This window comes from Mobula hypostoma, chromosome 8 (genome assembly GCF_963921235.1).
Source record: "Mobula hypostoma chromosome 8, sMobHyp1.1, whole genome shotgun sequence".
In the NCBI taxonomy this organism is placed as follows: Eukaryota; Metazoa; Chordata; class Chondrichthyes; order Myliobatiformes; family Myliobatidae; genus Mobula; species Mobula hypostoma.
In genome coordinates, this window is record NC_086104.1 from 159,521,221 (window position 1) to 159,543,874 (window position 22,654).

Below are 22,654 nucleotides of genomic sequence, written 5' to 3' on the forward strand. Positions count from 1 at the left end.
TTGGTTTTCTTTTGCTCTGTGGATACAAATGAGCTGTGCTCAATCCAACATTAGCAGCAACATCTGTGTCCCCTCTCCCGGAGCCTGAACAACTAGAACCTCAAACACAAATCCCAATTTACCTGGGGAATGACTACAATTTGATTAGTGTGCACTCTAGTTACTGGGTTGTGTTCTTCTCCGTTTGGAGTTAGGTTATAGAGCTTTATATCGAACTGAACACCCACCCCCACACACACACACACACACACACACACAGCCCAAGTACTTCACTCATCCAACTCACATCATCCTCCTCCCGATTCAAAAAAATTTCAATCACAACTCTTCAGCTTTCTCTATTTTTTAACTGATTGATTTCATATAAACAGTTCAAAATGTCTTAAGAAAAAATGTACAAGTTTATACAAGGCAGATGTGGGGCGGGGACACAATGACACTCCCTGCCAGGATATCATGGGCTGGGGGTAGGGGGTTTGGGGTTGTGACAAGTCCAATGGTCAGTGGGTGGATGAGAACTCTTGACCTTCCTCTAAACCCCCAACCCCTCCCTCCCCACCTTCTGCCCCTCAACTCCTGCATTGCATTGGAAATACACCCCAGTACTGGGTAGGGATCAGAATGGACGTCAGCTCATCATTTCATTGCTGTTGACACCATACGTTGAATTCTTCATTGAGTCGTTCACTTCCCTTCGAAACACCGAGAGATTCTGTGTGAACCTGAAAAGCAATAACAACATGTCATGTGTCTGTGGTATAAGACCATAAGATATAATCTGCTCGCAAACAACAGGAATTCTGCAGATGCTGGAAATTCAAGCAACACACATCAAAGTTGCTGGTGAACGCAGCAGGCCAAGCAGCATCTGTAGGAAGAGGTGCAGTCGACGTTTCAGGCCAAGACCCTTCGTCAGGACTAAGGGTCTCGGCCTGAAACGTCGACTGCACCTCTTCCTACAGATGCTGCTTGGCCTGCTGCGTTCACCAGCAACTTTGATGTGTGTTGATATAATCTGCTCTGTCATTTCATCATAGCTGATCCAATTTTCCTCTCGGTCCCAATCTCCTGACTTCTCACTGTACCCCTTCATGCCCATGACCAACCAAAAACTCTGCCTTAAATATACTTAAGACTTGGCCTCCACAGCCGCCTCTGGCAAAGAATTCCAGTCTATCAAAGCTTTTTACCATTCGATAGGTTTCAATGGGGTCACCCCTCATGCTTCTGAATTCCAGTGAATACAGTCCCAGAGCTATCAAACTTTCTTCATGTGACAAGCCATTCAATCCTGGAATCACTTTCGTGAACCTTCTTTGAACCCTTTCTAGTTTCAGCGCATCCCTTCTACGATAAGGGGTCCAAAACTACTCACAATACTCCAAATGAGGCCTCACCAGTGCTTTATGAAGTCTCAACATTGCATCCTTGCTCTGATATTCTAGAAATGAATGCTATCATTGCATTTCCCTTCCTCACCACAGACTCGACCTGCAAATTAACCTTTAGGGAATCCTCTACGATAGACAATAGGTGCAGGAGTAGGCCATTCGGCCCTTCGAGCCAGCACCGCCATTCACTGTGATCATGGCTGATCATCCACAATCAATATCCCGTTCCTGCCTTCTCCCCATATCCCTTGACTCCGCGATCATTAAGAGCTGTATCTAACTCTTTCTTGAAAGCATCCAGAGAATTAGCCTCCACTGCCTTCTGAGGCAGAGCATTCCACAGATCCACAACTCTCTGGGTGAAAAGGTTTTTCTTCAGCTCCGTTCTAAATGGCCTACCCCTTATTCTCAAATTGTGGCCTCTGGTTCTGGACTCCCCCAACATTGGAAACATGTTTCCTCCTCTAGCGTGTCCAATCCCTTAACAATCTTATATGTTTCAATCAGATCCCCTCTTATCCTTCTAAATTCCAATGTATACAAGCCCAGTCACTCCAATCTTTCAACATATGACAGTATCGCCATCTTGGGAATTAACCTCATGAACCTACGCTGCACTCCCTCAATAGCAAGAATGTCATTCCTCAAATTTGGAGACCAAAACTGTACACAATACTCCAGGTGTGGTCTCACCAGGGCCCTGTACAGCTGCAGAAGGACCTCTTTTCTCTTATACTCAACTCCCCTTGTTATGAAGGCCAGCATGCCATTAGCTTTCTTCACTGCCTGCTGTACCTGCATGCTTACTTTTAGTGACTGATGAACAAGGACACCTAGTTCTCATTGTAATCTGCCTTCCTATTCTTGCCACCAAAGTGGATAACCTCTCATTTATCTGCCCACTCATCCGACCTGTCCAAGTCATCCTGCATGATCTCAACATCCTCCGCACATTTCACACTGCCACCCAGATTTGTGTCATCTGCAAATTTGCTAATATTACTTTTAATCCCTTCATCTAAATCACTAATGTATATTGTAAATAGCTGCGGTCCCAGCACCGAGCCTTGCGGTACCCCACTAGTCACCGCCTGCCATTCTGAAAGGGACCCGTTAATCCCTACTCTTTGTTTCTTGTCTGCCAACCAATTTTCAATCCATGTCAGTACTCTGCCTCCAATACCATGTGCTCTAATTTTGCCCACTAATCTCCTATGTGGGACCTTATCAAAGGCTTTCTGAAAGTCCAGGTACACTACATCCACTGGCTCTCCCTCGTCCGTTTTCATACAAACTCCATTTCCAGAAAAGTTGGGATATTTTCCAAAATACAATAAAAACAAAAATCTGTGATATGTTAATTCACGTGAACCTTTATTTAACTGACAGAAGTACAAAGAAAAGATTTTCAATAGTTTTACTGACCTAATTGTATTTTGTAAACATACACAAATTTAGAATTTGATGGCTGTAACACACTCAACAAAAGTTGGGACAGAGGCATGTTTACCGTTGTGTTACATCACCTTTCCTTTTAATAACACTTTTTAATCATTTTGGAACTGAGAATACTAATTGTAGTAGATTTGCAATTGGAAATTTTGTCCATTCTTGCTTGACATAAGACTTCAGCTGCTCAACAGTCCGTGGTCTCCGTTGTCTGATTCTCCTCTTCATGATGTGCCATACATTTTCAATTAAGAGATAGATCTGGACTGGCAGCAGGCCAGTCAAGCACACACACTCTGTGTCTACAAAGCCATGCTGTTGTAACCCGTGCAGAATGTGGTCTGGCATTGTCCTGCTGAAATAAGCATGGACGTCCCGGGAAGAGACGTCGCCTTGATGGCAACATATGTCCCTCTAAAATCCTAATATACGCCTCAGAGTCAATGGTACCTTCACATACATGCAACTCACCCATGCCGTGGGCACTGATGCACCCCCATACCATCACAGATGCTGGCTTTTGCACCTTTCGCTGATAACAATCTGGATGGTCATTTTCATCTTTGGCACAGAGAACTCAACACCCGTTTTTTCCGAAAACTAGCTGAAATGTGGACTCATCTGACCACAGCACACGGTTCCACAGTCTTTCGGTCCATCTGAGATGAGCTCGGGCCCAGAGAACTTGCCGGCATTTCTGCATAGAGTTGATGTATGGCTTCCTCCTTGCGTAATACAGTTTCAAGTTGCATTTCTGGATGCAGCGACAGACTGTGTTGAGTGACAATGGTTTTCCGAAGTACTCCCGAGCCCAGGTGGCTATAATTGTCACAGTAGCATGACTTTTCTGTGCACTTTTCAATCTTATTTTAACTCTGTCCCAACTTTTGTTGAGTGTGTTGCAGCCATCAAATTCTAAATTTGTGTATATTTACAAAATGCAATTAAGTTGGTAATGGGGTTTGTAGTTACATCCTCAAAAAATTCCAGAAGATTAGTCAAGCATGATTTTCCCTTCGTAAATCCATGCTGACTCAGACCGATCCTGTTACTGCTATCCAAATGTGCCACTATTTCATCCTTTATAATGGACTCCATCATCTTCCCCACCACTGATGTCAGGCTAACTGGTCTATAATTCCCTGTTTTCTCTCTCCCTCCTTTCTTAAAAAGTGGGATAACATTAGCTACCCTCCAGTCCTCAGGAACTGATCCTGAATCTATAGAACATTGGAAAATAATTACCAATGCGTACACAATTTCTAGAGCCACCTCCTTAAGTACCCTGGGGTGCAGACCATCAGGCCCTGGGGATTTATCAGCCTTCAGTCCCATCAGTCTATCCAACACCATTTTTTGCCTAATGTGAATCTCCTTCAGCTCCTCCATTACCCCAGGTCCTCCGGCCACTATTACATCTGGGAGATTGTTTGTGTCTTCCCTAGTGAAGACAGATCCAAAGTACCTGTTCAACTCGTCTGCCATTTCCTTGTTCCCCATAATAAATTCACCCGTTTCTGTCTTCAAGGGCCCAACTTTGGTCTTAACTAATTTTTTCCTCTTCACATACCTAAAGAAGCTTTTACTATCCTCCTTTATATTCTTGGCTAGCTTGCCTTCGTATCTCATCTTTTCTCCCTCTATTGCCTTTTTAGTTATCCTCTGTTGCTCTTTTAAAAGTTTCCCAATCCTCTGGCTTCCCGCTCATTTTTTGTTATGTTATACTTCTTCTCTTTTATTTTTATACTGTCCTTGACTTCCCTTGTCAGCCACAGTCGCCCCTTACTCCCCTTAGAATCTTTCTTCCTTTTTGGAATCAACTGCACCTTCTGTATTATTCCCAGAAATACCTGCCATTGTAATACAAGGACACCCAAATCTCTTTGCACCCCAGGTTTTTGTAATTTCTCTCCATTTAAAAAATAGTCAACCCTTTCATTCTTCTACCAAAGCTCATGACCATATACTTCCCGACACTGTATTTCATTGACATTTCTTTCCCCTTTCTAATCTGTCCAACTCTCTACCTCCTCAAAACTACCTACCCCTCCACCTATCTTCATATTGTCTGCAAACTTGGCAACAAAACCATCAATTCTATCATCTACATCATCGACATATGGTGCAAAAAGAATCAGTCCCAACGCAGAATCCTGTGGAAAATCACTAGCCAACGGCTGCCAGCCAGAAAAGGCTCCATTTATTCCCACTCTTTGTCTCCTGCCAATCAGCCACTGCTTTATCCATGCTAGAATCTTTCCTGTAATACCATGGACTTTGTAGCTTGAGAAGCAGCAGCATGTGTAGTACCTTGTCAAAGGCCTTCTGAAAATCCCAGTAGAAAACATCAACTGATTCTCCTTTGTCTATCCTGTGTGTTATTTTTTCAAAGAATTCCAACAGATTTCATCAGATAAGATCTTCCATTGAGGAAACCATTTTGACTACAGCCCAATTTATCATGTGCCTCCAAGTACCCTGAGACCTCATCTTTAATAATCGACTCCAATATCTTCCCAACTATTGAGATCAGACTAACTGGCCTATAGTTTCCTTTCTTCTGCATCTCTCCCTTCTTGAAGAGTGGAGTGACATTTGCAATTTTCGAGTCTTCTGGAACCATTCCAGAATCTAGTGATTTTTGAAGGACCATTGCTAATGTCTCCACAATCTCTTCAGCCACCTCTTTCAGAACTCTGGGGTGTACACCATCTGGTCCAGGTGACTTAACTACCTTCAGACATTTCAGTTTCCCAAGAACCTTCTCTCTAGTTATGGTAACTTCGCACACTTTACGACCACTGACACCTGGAATCTCCTAGCGTCTTTCACCATGAAAACTGATGCAAAATACTTATTAAGTTTGTCCGACATTTCGTTGTCCCCCATTACTACCTCTCCAGCATAGTTTTCCAGCAGTCCAATATCAACTCTCGCCTTTATATACTTATTATTTAAAGAAACTTCTGGTATCCTCTTTAATATTATTGGCTAGCATACTTTTGTATTCCATCTTTACCTTTCTAATGACTTTTTTAGTTGCCTTCTGTTGGATTTTTAAAAGCTTCCCAATCCTCTAACTTCCCACTAATTTTTGCTCTATTATATGCCCTCTCTTTGGCTTTTATATTGGCGTGGACTTCTCTTGATTTCCAACGGTTGTGTCATCTCTCCTTTAGAATATTTCTTCCTCATTGAGATGTATATATATACTGCGCCTTCTGAATTTCTTCCAGAAATTCCAGCCATTGCTACTCTGCCATCATCCTTGCCAGTGTTCTTTTCCAATGAATTCTGGCCAACTCAATAGACAATAGGTGCAAGAGTGGGTCATTCGGCCCTTTGAACCAGCACCGCCATTCACTGTGATCATGGCTGGTTATCCACAGTCAGTATCCCGTTCCTGCCTTCTCCCCATACCCCTTGACTCCACTATCTTTAACAGCTCTATCTAACCCTTTCCTGAAAGCATCCAGAGAATTGGCCTCCACTGCCTTCTAAGGCAGAGCATTCCACAGATCGACAACTCTCTGGGTGAAAAAGTTTTTCCTCAACTCTGTTCTAAATGGCCTACCCCTTATTTTTAAACTGTGGCCTCTGGTTCTGGACTCCCCCAACATCAGGAACATGTTTCCTCCCTCTAGTGTGTCCAATCCCTTAATAATCTTATATGTTTCAATCAGATCCCCTTTCATCCTTCTAAATTCCAGTGTATACAAGCCCAGACGCTCCAATCTTTCAACATACGACAGTCCCGCCTTCCCGGGAATTAACCTCGTTGAACCTACGCTGCACTCCCTCAGTAACAAGAATGCCCTTCCTCAAATTTGGAGACCAAAACTGCACACAATACTCCAGGTGTGGTCTCACCAGGGCCCCGTACAACTGCAGAAGGACCTCTTTGCTCCTATACTCAACTCCCCTTGTTACTTAGGCCAACATGCCATTAGCTTTCTTCACTGCCTGCTGTACCTGCATGCTTACTTTCAGTGACTGATGAACAAGGACACCAGATCTCGTTGTACTTCCCCTTTTCCTAACTTGACTCCATTCAGATAGTAATCTTTCTCATGCCTCTGTAATTCCCTTTACTCCAGGAAAGGGTATTAACTTCTTCCCTGCCAGCCCCAATGTTACCAGTTGTTGGGGAATATAGACCCAAAATTCCTTGAAAGTGACATCACAGGTAGATAGGGCCATAAAGAGTGTTTTTGGCATATTAACCTTCATACGGAAGTTGTAATGTTATATTGAACTTGTACAAGATACTGGTGAAACCTAATTTGCGGTATTTGTGTGCAACTCTGGTCACCTACCTACAGAAAAAGATATCAATAATTTTGGGTGCGATTGTAGCATATAACACTATTACAGCTTAGGGCGTTGGGAGTTCAATTCTAGCACCAAAGACAAACTGGGTAAGTTAGTTTGGTCATTGTCCTGTGATTAAGTTAGCGTTAAATAAGGGTTGCTGGGACCATAAGATACAGGAGCAGAATTAAGCCATTCAGCCCATCAAGTCAGCTCTGCCGTTCCATCAGATCCCATTCAACCCCAACACCTGCCCTCTCTCCTTTTGATGCCCTGACTGATCAGGAAACTATCAACTTCCACTTAAAAAATACCCACATACATGGCCTCCATTGCAGTCTGGCAGAGCATTCCACAAATTCACTGAAGTCTGAATTTTCTCATGGGAGCCAAACTCAGCACCAATCTGATTTTCCTAAGATAAGTACATGAATGGGGGGGGGGGGGGGGGGGAGGGGTGAGGTATGGAGGGCTACGGTCCAGCTGCAGTGCAGGTGGATAGGACCAGGCAGAGTAACAGTTTGGAACAGACTAGATGGGCTAAAAGGCCTGTTTCTATAGTGCTGTAGTGATATCTCTATATTCCAGTCTTCTTGAAACGAATGCCAACATTGATCTGCTTTCTTCACTACCAACTCAACCTGCAAGTAAACTAGAACTCCCAAGTATCAACCCCGCCCCTGTCCCCTGCACCTGCCAGAAATTAAATTACTGAAGGCTGCTCCTGTTCTTGCATTTGTTATCATTTACAACTGGCAACCCATTCTCAGCAACCACCCCTCCTTCCCTAACACCAAGGCGGACCAGGAAAGCACTTACCTGTCCCTGTTCTTAGTCAATAAGTTGCGTTCAATACCCTCCATCAGGTTTTCAAAGCAAAGGTGCATGGCCTGCTGCTTCTCTGGGGGCTGGCTGTTTACTATGCTGTTCCTCAAGTCTGCAAAGTACTGCAGGGTGGGCAAAAACACAGAGAGATGAACACAGTGTACATTGACAAGCAGCTATAGGCTTGATCCTGCAGCTGTAGAAGGCAGCAGGAAGGTCACGATGGGAATCAGTCACCAGTGAAGGCTGACTGCATTCATCTCAGAATCCTTTCTGTTGTGTTGTGGCAGCAGACCCCTTACAGAGTTCAACTAGAACGTCCAGCAGTTACCCTAAGATCACCCTGTCTGATTCTGCCTTGGATCAGATCTGCCCCAACAGGGACTCTTTTTCAACAGAACACTGCTGAAGGACGGGTGAATTTCAGTAAAATTTTTTGTTCATTAATTTGAGTCACCATTTAGTGTTTTCTAATGCTTACCTCAATTATAGCTAATACAATGAGGCATAATTTGGAAGTGTTTGGAGGAATGTATGTGGGGGGGTGGGGTTTAACAGAAGTAAGTTTTTTTTAGATAGATACAGTGGCATGCAAAAGTTTGGGCACCCCGGTCAAAATTTCTGTTACTGTGAATAGCTAAGCAAGTAAAAGATGAACTGATTTCCAAAAGGCATAAAGTTAAAGATGACACATTTCTTTAATATTTTAAGCAAGAAATACTTCCTTATTTCCATCTTTACAGTTTCAAGATAACAAAAAAGGAAAAGGGCCCGAAGCAAAAGTTTGGGCACCCTGCATGGTCAGTACTTAGTAACACCCCCTTTGGCAAGTATCACAGCTTATAAATGCATTTTGTAGCCAGCTAAGAGTCTTTCAATTCTTGATTGAGGGATTTTCGCCCATTCTTCCTTGCAAAAGGCTTCTAGTTCTGTGAGATTCTTCAGCCGTCTTGATGCACTGCTCTTTTGAGGTCTATCCACAGATTCTCGATGATGTTTAGGTCGGGGGACTGTGAGGGCCATGGCAAAACCTTCAGCTTGTGCCTCTTGAGGTAGTCCATTGTGGATTCTGAGGTGTGTTTAGGATCATTATCCTGTTGCAGAAGACATCCTCTTTTCATCTTCGGCTTTTTTACAGATGGTGTGGTATTTGCTTCCAGAATTTCCTGGTATTTAATTTAATTCATTCTTCCCTCTACCAGTGAAATGTTCCCTGTGTCACTGGCTGCAACACAAGCCCAAAGCATGATCGATCCACCCCCGTGCTTTACAGTTGGAGAGAGGTTCTTTTCATGAAATTCTGTACCCTTTTTCTCCAAACATAGCTTTGCTCATTGCAGCCAAACAGTTCTATTTTAACTTCATCAGTCCACAGGACTTGTTTCCAAAATGCATCAGGCTTGTTTAGATTTTAACGGATGAAGTTAAGATAGAACTTTTTGGCCGCAATGAGCAAAGCTATGTTTGGAGAAAAAAGGGTGCAGAATTTCATGAAAAGAACATCTCTCCAACTGTTAAGCACGGGGATGGATCAATCATGCTTTGGGCTTGTGTTACAGCCAGTAGCACGGGAAACATTTCACTGGTAGAGGGAAGAATGAGTTCAATTAAATACCAGGAAATTCTGGAAGCAAATATCACACCGTCTGTAAAAAAGCCGAAGATGAAAAGAGGATGGCTTCTACAATGGGATAGTGAATCTAAACACACCTCAAAATCCACAATGGACTACCTCAAGAGGCACAAGCTGAAGGTTTTGCCATGGCCCTCACAGTCCCCCCGACCTAAACATCATCGAGAATCTGTGGATAGACCTCAAAAGAGCAGTGCATGCAAGACAGCTCAAGAATCTCACAGAACTAGAAGGCTTTTGCAAGGAAGAATGGGCGAAAATCCCTCAATCAAGAATTGGAAGACTCTTAGCTGGCTACAAAAAGCATTTACAAGCTGTGATACTTGCCAAAGGGGGTGTTACTAAGTACTGCCATGCAGGGTGCCCAAACTTTTGCTTTGGGCCCTTTTCCTTTTTTGTTATTTTGAAACAGTAAACATGGAAATAAAAAAGTTTTCTTGCTTAAAATATTAAAGAAATGTGACATCTTTAACTTTATGCCTTTTGGAAATCAGTTCATCTTTTACTCACTTAGCTATTCACAGTAACAGAAATTTTAACCAGAGGTGCCCAAACTTTTGCATGCCACTGTATGTGGTTTGACCAGCCAGCAGTGGTGATAGAGACAGATACATTAGCCGAAGGGTCTGTACTGTGTTATTTGTATGTAAGTTAACGCTTGATTTTTTAAAACTGTTTCAGTTTGTCCAAGTGTCCAACATTGACAGCTAGCTCAGCCTTAAATTCCAGCTCGCCAAAGATTTGTGAAGCACATCTAGGACTGGGCACACATCTTATCAGGAAGGCAGAACCAGTGCTTTAAAGGATTTCACTGGCCAAGCATGAGCTGCTACTATAGAGCAAAGTGAGCCCAAGCACAGGAGACACACACTCACCGAGTCTGCCTGGGGTCACTCTGTCCCGTGTAGAGAATAACCTAAATGATTTGTGACCGACTTCTCAAGTCAAGGAGGCATTTAATGTCAGCTCCAACAACACTGCTGTAAATAAATGGCTCCAGCATGCAGTTCAGTTAGAGCAGGCTTTTACCACTGAAATTGGGTGAGACTATATCTAGAGGTTGTGGGTTGAGGGTGAAAGGTGAAGTGTTTAAGGGGAACATGAGGGGGAACTTCTTCACTCAGAGGGTGGAATGAGCTGCCAGCAGAAGTGGAGGATGTGGGTTTGACTGCAACATTTAAAAGAAACTTGGATAGGTACATTGACTGGAGGGCTATGGTCCAGGTGCTGATTGATGGGACTCTGTTCGGCACAGACTAGATGGATCTAAGGGCTCTTTCTATGTTGTAATGTCCCATGACTCTAAGATTCACAAGGATATTGCCTAGTGTACAAGGAGAATTTCGGCCCAAAACGTTGACTGTTTATACCTTCTATAGATGCTGCCTCATCTGCTGAATTCCTCCAGAATTTTGTGTGTTGCTCTGGATTTCCAGCACCTGCAGAATCTCGTTTTTGTTTGGAAAGGTTATATCTATATTCCTTGGAGTGAATGAGGCTGAGGTGACATGATAGTGGCATATAACATTATGAGAGGCAGAGTTTGGAGGTAGGTTACTGTTTGCTTCCTATGGTAGGTATTTCTAACATTAGAGGGTATAGGTTTAAGGGGATGTGAGGGGTACATTTTCACAGAAAGAGTAGTTGGCATCTAGAATGAGCTGTCAGTAGCAATGTTTAGATGCATCTGAGTTAAGTCTTGAATGAGCAAGGCACAGGGGATACAGAATTTTGTGGGTAAATTGGGATTAGTATAGAGAGGCAGAATGGTCAGTATAGATATGATGGGCCGAACGGCCTATTTCTATGCTTTAGAGCTCCATGACCATCTTGTCTTGCTACTACACAGTGACTGGGTGTTGTGTTTGGCTGCAGAACACCAACTGCAGCATTTGACCAGGAGATTTGTCCTGAAGGCGTGAAAGGCTCTGCACTAATGCTATCCACAGTTCCTGTGGTCAGCAATGTCCCTCCAGAGCCTCTGAGCTCAGACCGCACAGACACTGGACCTCACCTTCTCGTTCAGGAGAATTAATCCAAGCAGAGGACGAGACATGGACCACTGATTCCTGCAGTCTTCAAAAATGATGATGTTGAGAACTGTGGACAACATCTGTTGAGAAAGGAAGAATTCAAAGCTCACTCCAAAATATGAAAACTGTAGTTTAAAAGAGATCAGTATCTACTGGGAATTTGAAGTTTATAGGTAGTGTTGCACACCCAAATCAAAGTCATTAATATACTTTAACAAGATTGGTCACCCTGATAGTCAACACTTCTATAAACCTCCCACATCACACCTCTAAGAGTAGTGCCCAGAACTGTGGCCTAACCAACATTTTGTTGAACTGCAGGATGATCTCACTACTCAGACTCTCTGCTATAGCCGTGTGCCTTACCTCATTCCCCCCTCTCCTGGCTTCATCCACAATATTTCAACTTGTACTCCTTCCCCTCCTCATACCTTCTTATTCTGGCTTCTACCCCCTTCCTTTCCAGTCCCAAGGAAGAGTCACGGCCCAAAATATCGACTGTTTATTCCTCTCCATTGATGCTGCCTGACCTGCCGAGTTCCTCTAGCATTTTGTATGCTCAGGAATCCCAGCTCTTGTACTCAGTGCCTCAGCTAATGGAGGTCAGCATGTCGTTCACTTTTTCACCATGCTGTCTACCCATGTTGCCACTTTCAGGGAACTAAGTACTTGTATCTCAGGGTCTCCATTCAGCGATACTCCCACAGCCCTGCCATTCACTGTAAACACTCTGGGTGTGGCTGTGGCAGAGGCAGATACGTTAGGGACATCTATGAAACTCTTAGACACATGGATGAAAGATAAATGGAAAGCTATGTAGGAGGAAAAGGTTAGGCCCATACTGCGCTGTAGTGTTCTATGCTTTGTCCTGTTTTAACTTTCCAACCTTTGACTTTGACAAAGTACTTCATATTTAGCACATAGTACAGCACTATATGAGTCCATTAGCCTATTATGTTGTTCTGACTCACATAAACCTACTCCACAATCAATCTAACCCAGCCCATAACCCTCCAATTTTCTTACGTCCAGAGAACATCTTAGAGATACAGCGCAGTAATAGGCCCTTATGGCCCAACGTGCCCGTAATGCCCAATTACACTTGAGATCAATTAACCTACTAACCCGTAAATCTTTGGAATGTGGGAAGAAACTGAGGAAACCACACAGTCATGGGGAGAACTTACAAACTCCTTACAGACAGCTGCAGGAATTGAACCTGGGTAACTAGTGCTATGCTACTGTACCTGGTCCAAGTTAAATTCCATTGCCATTTCCGGATCCACATTCCCAGTTGTTCCAGATCCTCTCTCACTCTCCGCTACACCTGCCAATTTTGGTATCATCTGCAAACTTACTAATCACTAACAAAAGGTGTATGAAATGAAAAGAGGCAGAGATCGAATGGACAGCCAGAGATTTTTGCTCCAGGGCGGAAATGGCTAACATGAGGGGGCATAGTTTAAGGTGTTTGGAAGAAAGTATAGGGGGAGATATCAGAGGGAGGTGTTTTTCAGAGAGTGGTGGGTGTGCATCATGCTGCTAGGATGGTAAAATTAGTACATTAACGACATTTAAGAAACTCTTAGATAAGCACATGGTTGAAAGCAAAATGGAGGGCTAAGTAGGAGGGAAGGGTTAGATCGAGTAGGTTAAAAGGTCAGCACAACATCATGAGCTGAAGGGCCTGAGACTTGGTGTTTATTAAAGATTTAGCACAATTATGAGGAATTTTTTTAGCCAGAGGGTGGCAAATCTGTGGAATTCATGCTCCTATGCCTTATGGTCTAACTTTATACGGTTGTAGAAACACAGAAAACCTACAGCACAATACAGGCCCTTCAGCCCACAAAGCTGTGCTGAACATGTCTTTACCTTAGAACTATCTAGGCTTTACCCATAGCCCTCTATTTTTCTAAGCTCCATATAGCCACCCAGGAGTCTCTTAAAAGACCCTATCATTTCTGACTCCACCACCGCCGCCGTCAGCCCATTCCACGCACTCACCACTCTCTACGTAAAAAACTTACCCCAACATCTCCTCTGTACCTACTTCCAAGCACCTTAAAACCATGCCCTCTCGTGCTAGCCATTTCAGCCCTGGGGAAAAGACTCTGACTATCCACACAATCAATGCCTCTCATTATCTTGTACACCTCTATCAGGTCACCTCTCATCCTCTGTCGCTCCAAGGAGAAAAGGCCAAGTTCACTCAGCCTATTCTCATAAGGCATACTCCACAATCCAGGCAACATTCTTCCAAATCTCCTCAGCACCCTTTCAATGGTTTCCATGTCCTTCCAGCAGAATTAAGCACAGTACTCCAAGTGGGATCTGACCAGAGTCCTATATAGCTGCAACATTACCTCTCGGCTCTTAAATTCAATCCCATGATTGATGAAAGCCAATGCACCGTATGCCTTCTTAACCACAGAATCAACCTGCGTAGCAGCTTTGAGTGTCCTATGGACTCAGACCCCAAGATCCCTCTGATCCTCCACACTGCCAAGAGTCTTTTAATGCTATATTCTGCCATCATATTTGACCTAACAAAATGAAACACCTCACACTTATCTGGGTTGAACTCCATCTGCCACTTCTCAGCCCAATTTTGCATCCTATCAATGTCCCATTGTAACATCTGACAGCCCTCCACACTATCCACAACACCCCCAAACTTTGTGTCATCAGCAAATTTACTAACCCATTCTCTCCACTTCCTCATCCAGGTCATTTATAAAAATCACAAAAAGTAGGGGTCCCAGAACAGATCCCTGAGGCACACCACTGGTCACTGGCCTCCATGCAGAATATGACCCGTCTACAACCACCCTTTGCCTTCTGTGGGCAAGCCAGTTCTGGATCCACAAAGCAGGGTCTCCTTGGATCCCATGCCTCCTTACTTTCTCAATAAGCCTTCTGTGGGGTACCTTGTCAAATGCCTTGCTGAAATCCATATACGCTACATCTATGGCTCTATCTTCATCAATGTGCTTAGTCACATTCTCAAAAAATTCCATCAGGCTTGTAAGGCACAACTTGCCTTTGACAAAGCCATGCTGATTATTCCCAATCATATTATGCATCTCCAAATGTTCATAAATCCTGCCTCTCAGGATCTTCTCCATCAACTTACCAACCACTGAAGTAAGACTCACTGGCCTATAATTTCCTGGGCTATCACTACTCCCTCTCTTGAATGAGCAAACAAGATCCGCAACCCTCCAATCCTCTGGAACGTCTCCCGTCCCATTGATGATGCAAAGATCATTGCCAGAGGCTCAGCAATCTCCTCCCTCGCTTCCCACAGTAGCCTGGGGTACATCCCGTCCGGTCCCGGTGACTTATCCAACTTGATGCTTTCCAAAAGCTCCAGCACATCCTCTTCCTTAATATTTACATGCTCAAGCTTTTCAATCCACTGCAAATCATCCCTACAATCGCCAAGATCCTTTTCCGTAGTGAATACTGAAGCAAAGTATTCATTAATACCTCCGTTATTTCCTCCGGTTCCAGGGATCCTTGGAGATAGCCTGATTGACAAAATCTTGAAAGATTGTCACACAATGTACAGTCCCAGACAACTCTATTCCTGTACCCTCTTGAGCCCCTTAGTTAACGTTGCTTCTCATTTTTCTGAATGAAATATAATTATTTTCCATTTCTTAGCAATAAGTTTTAGCTTCCATAAATCTTTGAATTTCATTTGTGTGTCTGCAGTGTCCTAGGTTCCATTGAGAATCAGCATTACTACATTTCCCTTGCCAATTTCACATTCATTCAACGTCTTTCACATCAATTCCACAGCTCCTAAAATTGTCAAAAAGCTTATTAAGTTAATTGTCCTTTGGAAGTCCAAACACACGTGAACGTCATTGCCCCTCAGTGCACATAACGCTTGCTCAAGTTAAACAAAAGAGAACGTGCCTTATGAGGACAGGTTGAGCAAGCTAGTTCCTTTGAAGTGAAGGAGGATGAGAGGAGACTTGATGGAGATGTACATGATGATAAGAGGCATAGATCGAGTGGAGAGCTAGAGATTTTATCCCTAGGGCAGAGGGAGGTGGCTAATACGTGACTGGAGCAAAGTATAGGGGAGGATGTCAAAGGTAATTTTTTCCCCCCACACAGACTGGTGCACTTCCAGGGGTGGTGGTAGAGGCAGATACATTAGGGGCATTTAAGAAGCTCTTAGTTAGGCACATAGATGAAAGAAAAATGGAGGGATACATGGGAGGGAAGGATTAGATTGATCTTAGAATAGGTTAGAGGGTTGACACTATATTGTGGGCCAAAAAGGCCTGTATTGTGCAGTTCAATGTTCTCTATACATTAGAAAAAGTTATACAGAAACACACACAAAATTCTTAGGTGCAGAGCAGATGGATGAAAGAAAAATGGAGGGCTATGTGGGAGGGCAGGGTGAGACCGATCTGAGAGAAGGCTAAAAGGACACAACATTGTGAAATAGAAAGTGGAATGCCTTAAACAAATCTGTGACGATTTTATCCTTAACCCACTCGAAATGCTTTCATATTGGTACAGATGAAAAGCAAACCACCCACCCCTGATCTACAGCCTGAGATTTACTAACATGACATTGGCCCCTTTTCATGCCAATCAGTTTGCAAACAGGTAAAAGCACTAGAATTTGAAGCTGCAGAGATTTTAAAGAAAGGAGGGTACTGTTCCTCAAAGGGTTGGCAAAACATTGTGGGCCGAAAGGACTGTATTACACCGTAATGTTCTATATTGCTATAAAGTGGAAAGCCATAGATTCATTCTTCTATGAAAGATGACAACTGCAGTGCCCACAGAGATTTGAGTTTCCCAGTGCCCGCTGTGCATACCTGTTGGATCATTTCAGGATGCTGCTGCATGATGTGCAGGAAACGGTCGCTCTCCTGTGATATCGGTGTGGTCCGCTTTTTCGTGCTACGGGACAACTGCTTGAAAAGGTACGTTACAATGTGGTCCAGACTTGAACAACAGCCCGTGCACACCATCGTGTCTGAAACACACCGGCAAAAAAATGTCACATGCTTGCTTCTTTCACAGGGCTTACAGTCAAATTAGATGTGCAGGGACTAGGTTTTTATTCTACAGAGAGTGGTGGATGCCCAGAATATATTGCTGGGGTGATGGAGGCAGATAACAATAGAGGCCTTAAAGAGTTAGAGAATGGAGGGATATTGTTACAGTTTAGGCAGAAAGGATCAGTTTAGTTAGGCATTTAATCGTTATATTAGTTAGTTGGGCCCAACACCATGGGCTGAAAAATATGCTCCTGTTCCATTCTCTACCTCTCTTATTACCTTACATCCAGTCCCAGTGGAATTATGAAGAGGGCACATCAGCTTCCATATTTCATTGGGAGCTTGAGGAGATTTGGTATTTCACCAAAAACTGGTAATTTTCTACAAATGTACTGTGGAGAGCATTCTGACTCAATCACCTTCTGGTACAGAGGGGTTGATGCACAGGGTCATAAGAAGCTGCAGAGGGTTGTGAACTCAGCTAGCTTCATCACGGCCACTAGCCTCCCCGTCACCGAGGACATGTTCAAACGGCAATGCCTGAAAAAAGTGGCTTCAGTCATTGAGGACTCCAATCACCCAGTATATGCTTTCTTCTCATTGCTACCACCAAGGTGGTGTACAGGAGTCCAAAGACACACACTGAACATTTTAGGAAAGCCTTTTCTCCAACGTCATTGGATTTCTGAACCCATGAACAATCAAAGTTCAAAGTACATCTACGTCACCATATATAAACCTGAGATGCACTCTCTTGCGGCCATGCGCAGTAAATCCAATAAACAGAATAGAATCAATGAAAGACTGCGTTTTGAAGGGATGATGGAATTGAAAGCTAAGCTACAGTCGCATCAAGAGCATCTTTGCTGTCCAGATATTCCACAGTTGAATGAAGACTGTTGCTGTGGACCAGTGTGCCAGTAGGCAAAATGGAGATGATCCAAATCACTTCACAGGCAGGAAAATATCACTTCACTACCTTCGCTCTCATTTTACAGTACTTATTTAATATACGTATATTATCTAATGCCCTGGGAAAGTTCTTACTGCTACTGTTGTAGGGCATTTCACATAATGGTTTTTCTGTAGAAGCACTGTGTTCTGCTGGTAGTATTTGGATTATCATTAAAGATAAGGGGCTGTGATGCTCACACTTAGGAAAGTTGTGTGATCCAATCTGGTTGGTGGAACCGGGAGAAGGTTCTAGAGAACGCTGGGGTGGGGTGGGGTAGGTTTTGTGATGGACACTGAGGTAGGTCGAGGTCTTTTGTTGCGGGAGATGGAGAGAGAAGAAACTTGAGAGAACCGGCCGTAGGATTTGATCCACGGGAATGCATGATTGAATGGATCAGAAGAGGGGGAGTTCTACCGGTGATTGGTGAATAGGGAGTTGCCGTTGTGAGTACATCGGGCACATTGGCTTTTGGAAGATTTGAGCTCCTACCTGTGCACATTTGATTGTTTTAATTATGATGGGTCCTTTCATTTTTTTCTTTTCTTTAATAACTTTTTGGTTAATTTAACACTCATACTTTCTCAATAACTGTATGCAGTGTACAGTCTGTTATTCCTTGCCGACGGGCGATTGCATGGGGGCCACAATTACACAGTATTCACACAAACTGGGGTTCAGGTGGGTGAGATATCCCCAACCTTCCGGGTTTGCTGGGACACAAGTCATATCTACCCTAGACATATGGAACCTGAGAAAAGGTAGTTTTCTCACTGCTGGGTCCAGCGCTTATTAGCGAGAGGCCAACAAGCCACATCTATTGAGAATCCCGGAAAAAGGGGGGGGGGTGGGTGTGTGTGTGTGTTTTATATATATAAATTGTATTTTATTGCATATTTTGTGTATAGCACTGCACTGCTGCATAACTAAATTTATGACATACAGTATGTCAGTGATAATAAATCTTTCGGGACTTATCTGTGGAGCAGGAGATTGCTTGGGTTAATAGTAACTAGAGTTAATTAGCAAGAACAATAAAAAGAAGTGAGGTTTGAGAAGAGCAGTAATTATGTGAACGGTCAGGCTTTGGCTCAACGGCTTGGGAGAGAACAGGTGCGGGCTAGAACTTTAGTTTGAGAAGCTGGAGGTATAACAAGTGTAGGCAGGATGGCTGTTCTGGCAGTGGAATGCTCCCCCTGTAAGATGTGGGATTTCAGGGTACCAAACAGCCTCCATTGGTTCCTTAAGCTTGTTATATACCAGGGGAGGTATTGAGGATAAGGTCCTACTACCTATTCAATACTGCCAACACCTTCATTCAAGGTCATTCAATTCCAGCTCCTGTTCTTCATTTGTGGCTTAGCTACTAAGCCCAGTGGAACTGTTCCTACTGCCAGAAGGGGCAAAAATGGGTTACTGGTTCCTTAAAACCAGTCGCTTTGGGCAGATGGGGCTCATCAGCCGTGGTTGGCAGCTCATCCAGGAGAAGGAAAACTCTGATCTCAAACCTCCGCTGCCTTGAGGTATACCCAGTCTTGGGGAAGGCTTCAGGAGTAAACCCCAAGAAAAAATCTACAGCTGAAGTTCCTAAGGCAATCCCACCTGAGATAAATGCACAATGGCAACTCCTGCAATGCTGTTGGTGCTAAATTATATTGTCTCTGCCATTCATTTGGATTCATCAGCTACGTAGAAAGGAGGTGCCTGCAGTATCGGCAACAGCTTGCTCTCCATATTGTACTGCCCTAGCTTGCGTATCTAGACAGTCAGGACTCAATATCCGTGGTCAATCCTGACCAACAGAGGGCTTCCTGATGATCTTCCTGATGACTTCATCAGTAGAAAGGGCACCGAATTGCGGAGTTAGGGAACAGGTTGAAGGACAGGACTGACAAGGTAGTAATCTCTGGATTGTGCTAGGATAGCGGTACAGGTGAATGTGTGGCTGAAGTAGCAGTGTACAGGCAGGGTTTCAAAGATTTCTAGATCATTGGGAACCCTTGTGGGGAAGGTATGGCCTGTACAAAAAGGGAGGGTTACACCTGAACCTGAGGGGGACCAATATCTTTGCTGGCAGCTTTGTTAGAGATGTTAGAAACATAGAAAACTTATTACAGCACATTTTCAGAAGACCTTTGACAAAGTGCCCCACCTGAGGCTGCTAAACCCAAGCTAAGAACCCATGGTATTACAAGAAAGATACTAGCATGGATAGAAAATTGGCTGATTGACAGGAGGCAAAGAGTGGGAATAAAGGGGACCTTTTCTGGCTGCCAGTGACGTGGTGTTTTGCAGGGGTCGGTGCTGAGACCACTTCTTTTTATGTTACAATGTCAACTATGTGGATGATGGAATTGATGGCTTTGTGGCCAGGTTTGCAGACAATATGAAGATAGGTGGACAGGCAGGTAGTGTAGAGGAAGCAGGGAGTCTGCAGGACTTGCTGATTGGGAGAATGGGCTAAGAAGTGTTGGGAAGTGTATGATCATGCACTTTGGTAGAAGGAATAACGGCATAGACTATTTTCAAAAAAAGAGAAATTCAAAACTCAGAGGTGCAAAGGGACTTGGGAATTATTGTGCAGCATTCCCTAAAGGTTAACTTGCAGGACTAGTCAGTGGTAAGGAAGCCAACTGCAATGTTAGTATTCAGTTCAAGAAGACTAGAGTAAGGATGTGATGGCTGAGGCTTTATAAGGCACTGGTTAGACTGCACCTGGAGTATGGTGAACAGTTTGGGAGCCCTATTGAAGAAAAGATGTACTGGCATTAGAGAGGGTCCAGAGAAGGTTCACGAACATTTTCTTCCAGGAGGAGCATTTGATGGTCCTTGGGCTCTACTCACTGGAGTTTAGAAAAATGCGGTGGGGGATTTCATTGAAGCCTACCGAATAGGCCAAGACAGAATGTATGTGGAAAAGATGTTTCCTATAGTGGGTGAGTCTAGGACCAGAGGACACAGCCTCAGAATAGAGGGGCATCCATTTAGAACAAAGGTGAGGAATTTCTTTAGGCAGAGTGTGGTGGATTTGTGAATTCATTGCCATAGAACAGCTGCCAAGTCATTGAGTATACTTAAAGCAGAGGTTGATAGGTTCTTGGTTAGACAGGGCGTCAAAGGTTACACAGAGAAGGTAGGAGAACAGGGTTGAGAAGGATAACGGATCAGCCATGGTGGAATGATGGAGCAGACTTGATTGGCCAAGTTGAAAATTCTGCTCCGATGATTTACAGTCATGATTCTGATTCAGTGTGGTTCAGTATACTGCACTCGTGCCTTTGGTCTGCTGGAGGCTGGAGTATTTGATTTGGACTGGCACTTCCACAGTACTACTGAGGGAGCTTGCATAGTCAGAGACATTAAACCAAAGTTCATTCAACCATCTCCAACTAACATTAAGATTAATTGGACACTAATGGAAGCATGTCATAACTAGTATTTACCTTCAAACACATTATTTGTATGGCGTATCCAGGGAGGGGTAGCATCTCTGGTGAAGGGGCTTGCTGTGCCCTTGTTGGAGCAGCGCAGTCACCTTTGGTCCCCACCGGACACCCAATTCTTTCCTGTGGCTCTAAGTAGCTATCTACATGCAACAGTGGCCACACCCCTATACACCACTTCGACAGCTGGGCTAAACATGGTGAGGGTAGCTGACGGACCTCCTACACACCCCAGTGAGATAGGGACACATCTGTCCTAGCATTAAAGTCAAACTGGGCTAATGAGATCTACAATGATATTTAACATGAACATGGTTCTGCAATACCTCGTGGAGAGCGAAGGGCACGACAAGGCACAGAAGTAGTCATGATCATCAACTGCAACCACACAATTTCTCAGTTATGAATACTACTCATAGTACTGGACCCAGAGCTCCAAGTTCAGAGAGTAGAACTACCCCAGTGCAGTGGGTTTTCCCCTTTAAAAACTCTCCAGGACAGGTTTCTCTATTATCGTCGGATATGATGGACAACCAAATCAATCACCTAGCTGTTTTCATTGTACTCATTTAACCATGTTTTCCTTAGCTTGCATTGAACAACCTTCTGCTATCTCCAGGTCTATAGCAGTAGAGCAGTACCTGATCAACGAGTTGAACTGGATGAGCCCAGCAGGTTGGTCCCAGCAAGAGACCACGAGTTGGAACTGGCCCTCTTGGCAGACGTCCCAAGCTTGATGAATGCAAAACCCCAGACAGAAGCAGATCAAGATGCTGTTGGCAGGGAGTTATGACAAGCTTGGCTTGGACATTGTTCCCATGTTGAGGGGCATACAAGAAAGAAAAACAAGGACTACAGCCATAGCAATAAAAAAGTGATTTACTCACCCAGTGCAGTGAGACCTTCTGAAATCGAGGACAGAATGTACATGATAACGTGGGGCTCCAAACTGGCTATAAAGTTCATGTGGTCTTGAGTGAGAACTTCTAACAAGGAATAGTAAGACTGACTGAGTTTGGGATAATCCTAGGGAAAAATAACGAAACAATGAGTCACAGTAATGTAGCATGGAAACAGGCCCTTTGGCCCAAATCATCCATGCTGACTACGATGCCCAGCATGTTAGTCCCATTTGCCCGTGTTTAGTCCGTATCTCTCTAAACTCCTCCTGCCCATGTATTTCACCAGAGGTCTTCTTAATGTTGTTATTGTATCTTCCTCTGCTAGCTCATTCCATATATACTTCATATACATATGCATTACCCACTGTGTGAAGGACTTACCCCTCAGATCCATTTAAAATCTTTCACCTCTTTACTCAAACCTATGCTCTCTAGCTTTTTTTCTAAGTTCCCCTTCCCTAGGAAAAAGACAATGTGTGCTCACCCTACCGATAAGTTTTTATTCACCTCTGGAAGGTCATCCCTCAGTATCCTACATATCAAGCCTGCCCAATTACTCCCAGAAACTCAGGCCTCTGAGATACAGTGCCTATTAAAAAGTATGCACCCCCTAGGAAATGTTCATCTTTTATTGTTTTACAACATTGAATCAAGGTGGACTTAATTTGTCTTTTTTGAC

The 22,654-nt window shown here is 43.7% G+C and overlaps 1 protein-coding gene across 1 annotated transcript in view; it reads right to left on the reverse strand.

Annotated features, from left to right (window-relative positions):
- Nucleotides 1–153: 153 nt before the first annotated feature.
- Nucleotides 154–22,654, reverse strand: part of xpo7 (exportin 7) — a 182,787-nt gene continuing 160,286 nt past the window's right edge. The window contains exons 24-28 of the mRNA XM_063057234.1: nucleotides 21,961–22,099; nucleotides 16,493–16,653; nucleotides 11,624–11,722; nucleotides 7,971–8,098; nucleotides 154–722 (exon numbers count right to left, since the gene is read on the reverse strand). Coding sequence (XP_062913304.1) covers nucleotides 629–722; nucleotides 7,971–8,098; nucleotides 11,624–11,722; nucleotides 16,493–16,653; nucleotides 21,961–22,099 — 621 coding nt within the window. The 3' untranslated portion in view covers nucleotides 154–628. The remainder of the gene's footprint in view (nucleotides 723–7,970; nucleotides 8,099–11,623; nucleotides 11,723–16,492; nucleotides 16,654–21,960; nucleotides 22,100–22,654) is intronic.